The sequence below is a fragment of the Seriola lalandi genome, unplaced genomic scaffold (genome assembly GCF_002814215.2).
Source record: "Seriola lalandi dorsalis isolate HSWRI2012SDOR001 ecotype SW California unplaced genomic scaffold, Sedor1 jcf7180002054850, whole genome shotgun sequence".
Lineage (NCBI taxonomy): Eukaryota > Metazoa > Chordata > Actinopteri > Carangiformes > Carangidae > Seriola > Seriola lalandi.
The window spans coordinates 3140948-3143911 of NW_019525403.1; the positions used below are offsets into that span (position 1 = coordinate 3140948).

Genomic DNA, 2964 nt, shown 5'->3' on the forward strand with positions numbered 1-2964 from the left:
GCAACAAGCAAACGCTGAAAAGGAAAGGCTCCTGCGCTAGACATAAACACATAGCTTCGTGCATGAAGGACATGATCATCATGTTTAAAGAGGGAATTTGTCGCGCTCCCTCTCGCTTACGGCCATACCACTCTGAACATGCCCTTTGTTTGGTGTGTGAGGAACCGAGTTCACTGAGCTGTAAAAAAGAGAGCAAAAAAAAAGTTAATTTACGTATTCCTGAGTTTCTGGAAGTGCATCAGGCAGATAGATTAACCCTCATATCATGTTAAGGGTCAATTTGACCCGTTTCAGTTTTTGTGTTTACCAAAGTACTGGTTATCCTTTTTTTTTCTTCATGAAATTTGGTGACTTTTCCTCATCTAGGGTCATGAACTGGTTTGTAAAATCTGGACACTTTGATGTGTAGTGGAGTGTCTGTGCAGAGTTTGTATACAAAGATGATGTTGCGGGTCATTTTGACCCAGACACTTTAATGTGGGTAAGTAGCTGTTCAGATCCAAAATAAACATGTTTCTTTGATGTTCTGGTATTTTGATTGCCTCTGAGACTCAGACCCAGGTGTGTGAAAAGAGGGAACTTTCTCACACTTGTCCTTGTCACTGTTCTCATGTCATCTTTTTGACAAACTCACCAAAAATGAGCTCCCAAAGGATTATAGCTGAGGAAGCTTTATCACAGATTTTGAACTGGGATAGTGATGTAGAGGAAGAGATTTCAGAGACAGAGGATCTTTCAGAGACAGAGGACAATGTTATTGCTGATCCAGATTGTCAATTTTCCTACGATGAGGAGGATTCAGAGGATTCAGAGGATTTAGAAGATGAGTCTGCCGTTGTCCCTCCAACAGATGAAAACCAAGGAATGCAGCAATCATCATCCACAGAGGGGACATGGGCATCTAAGGACGGTAATATAAAATGGTCAACATCACCACGCCAAAGCCGAGGCAGACTGTCATCTTCCAATGTGATCAAAATGACTCCCGGTCCTACAAGATTTGCTGTCACACGAGTTGATGGGATTCAATCAGCATTTCAGCCTTTCATATCCCCACCAATAGAGAGGATTATACTGGAAATGACCAACTTGGAGGGGAGACGTGTGTTTCAAGAGAAATGGAAGCCACTGGATCAGACTGACTTGCATGCTTACATTGGAGTTCTGTTATTAGCTGGAGTGTACAGGTCAAAGGGAGAAGCAACTGCAAGTCTATGGAATGAAGAGAATGGAAGGCCAATCTTTCGTGCAACAATGTCTCTGGAGACATTCCACATGATATCTCGTGTGATCCGCTTTGACAACCGCGACACCAGAGCTGGTCGACGTGAAAGAGACAAACTAGCTGCGATCAGAGATGTGTGGGATAAATGGGTTGAAATTTTACCTTTGTTGTACAATCCTGGTCCCCATGTTACTGTAGATGAGCGCCTTGTTCCATTCAGGGGGCGCTGTCCTTTCCGACAGTACATGCCCAACAAGCCTGCTAAGTATGGCATCAAAATATGGGCAGCCTGTGATGCAAAATCCAGCTATGCATGGAATATGCAAGTATACACTGGAAAGCTACCTGGAGGAACATCTGAGAAGAATCAGGGGATGCGTGTGGTGCTGGAGATGAGTGAAGGGCTGCAAGGTCATAACATCACATGTGACAACTTCTTTACATCCTACCGCCTTGGAGATGAACTCCAGAAGAGAAAGCTGACCATGTTGGGAACGGTCAGAAGAAATAAACCAGAACTTCCCAGTGAAATTCTGAAGATACAGGGCAGACCTCTGCATTCCTCCATATTTGCTTTCACTGAGAAAGCAACAGTTGTTTCATACTGCCCAAAGAGAAACAAGAATGTTCTTGTAATGAGTACAATGCACACAGATGCATCTCTGAGCACAAGAGAAGACATGAAGCCACAAATTATCCTGGATTATAACTCCACCAAAGGAGGAGTTGATAATCTGGACAAAGTCACAGCAACATACAGCTGCCAGCGCAAGACTGCCCGTTGGCCTTTGGTGATTTTCTTCAACATTGTGGACGTGTCTGCTTACAATGCCTATGTCCTGTGGACTGAAATCAACCAGCAATGGAATGCCGGCAAATTGTACCGACGTCGGCTTTTCCTGGAAGAACTCGGCAAAGCACTTGTCACTCCCAAGATTCAGACGCGAGCCAGGCCAGCTCGATCCCCAGCAGCAGCAGCTGTCATTGAAAAGGTCGAGCTCAGGTCACCCGAACAAAATCCAGTGGACACAGGTGAAAAGAAAAGGAAAAGATGCCAGGTGTGTCCCTCCCGAGAGGACAGTAAAACAAGTACCTGTTGTTTGAAATGCAAAAATTACATCTGCAGAAAGCACACAGTAACATTCTGCCCATCATGTGGAGAACATTGAAAATGTTGAACGTTGAAAATCTCAGAAAACGGCACATGTTAAGGTTAATGTAAAAAGAAATGTGTTTGTGAAGAGGGAAAAACTTAGACAAAATAGTTCTTAAATATAATGTTGGAATTCAAAATGTATTGTATGTCACTTTTCTAAATGTTTATATAATCTAAAATAAATTGGTTATTGGTTTAACCTGTTTTCTTGACTGTTTTGCGTGCATTTACACAGTACGGGTCAAAATGACTCGCAACATAATCAATGTAATTTTTTTTCAACATAATACGAGGGTTAAGGAAGTTTGCCTGCCCCCAACAGCTTTTTTTGCTGGTTGGGGGTCGGAAATTGCCTTTGTACAGCAATATATGGAGCAATTGGCAACAGACTGTCATGGTTTGCTATGGCAGACACTTTTTGTTAGTTTTGTTTTGGAGTTTTTGCACTTCCTGTTTTATTTTGTAATTGGTTTCCATGTGTGTCAGTGTTTTTGCTTCCTGTCTTGGTCCTGTGTCTGTGATTGTCTGCCCCGCCCTAATGTGTTTCACCTGTGTTCAATCACCCTTGCCTCCCTTGTCTATA

General features: G+C 42.9%; 1 protein-coding gene across 1 annotated transcript in view; it reads left to right on the forward strand.

The window, feature by feature from the left end:
• LOC147817915 (uncharacterized) overlaps positions 1–374 on the forward strand; it is a 3181-nt gene extending 2807 nt beyond the window's left edge. The window contains exon 3 of the mRNA XM_087179488.1: positions 367–374. Within this exon, the coding sequence (XP_087035614.1) occupies positions 367–374 (8 nt within the window). The remainder of the gene's footprint in view (positions 1–366) is intronic.
• Positions 375–2964: the final 2590 nt, after the last annotated feature.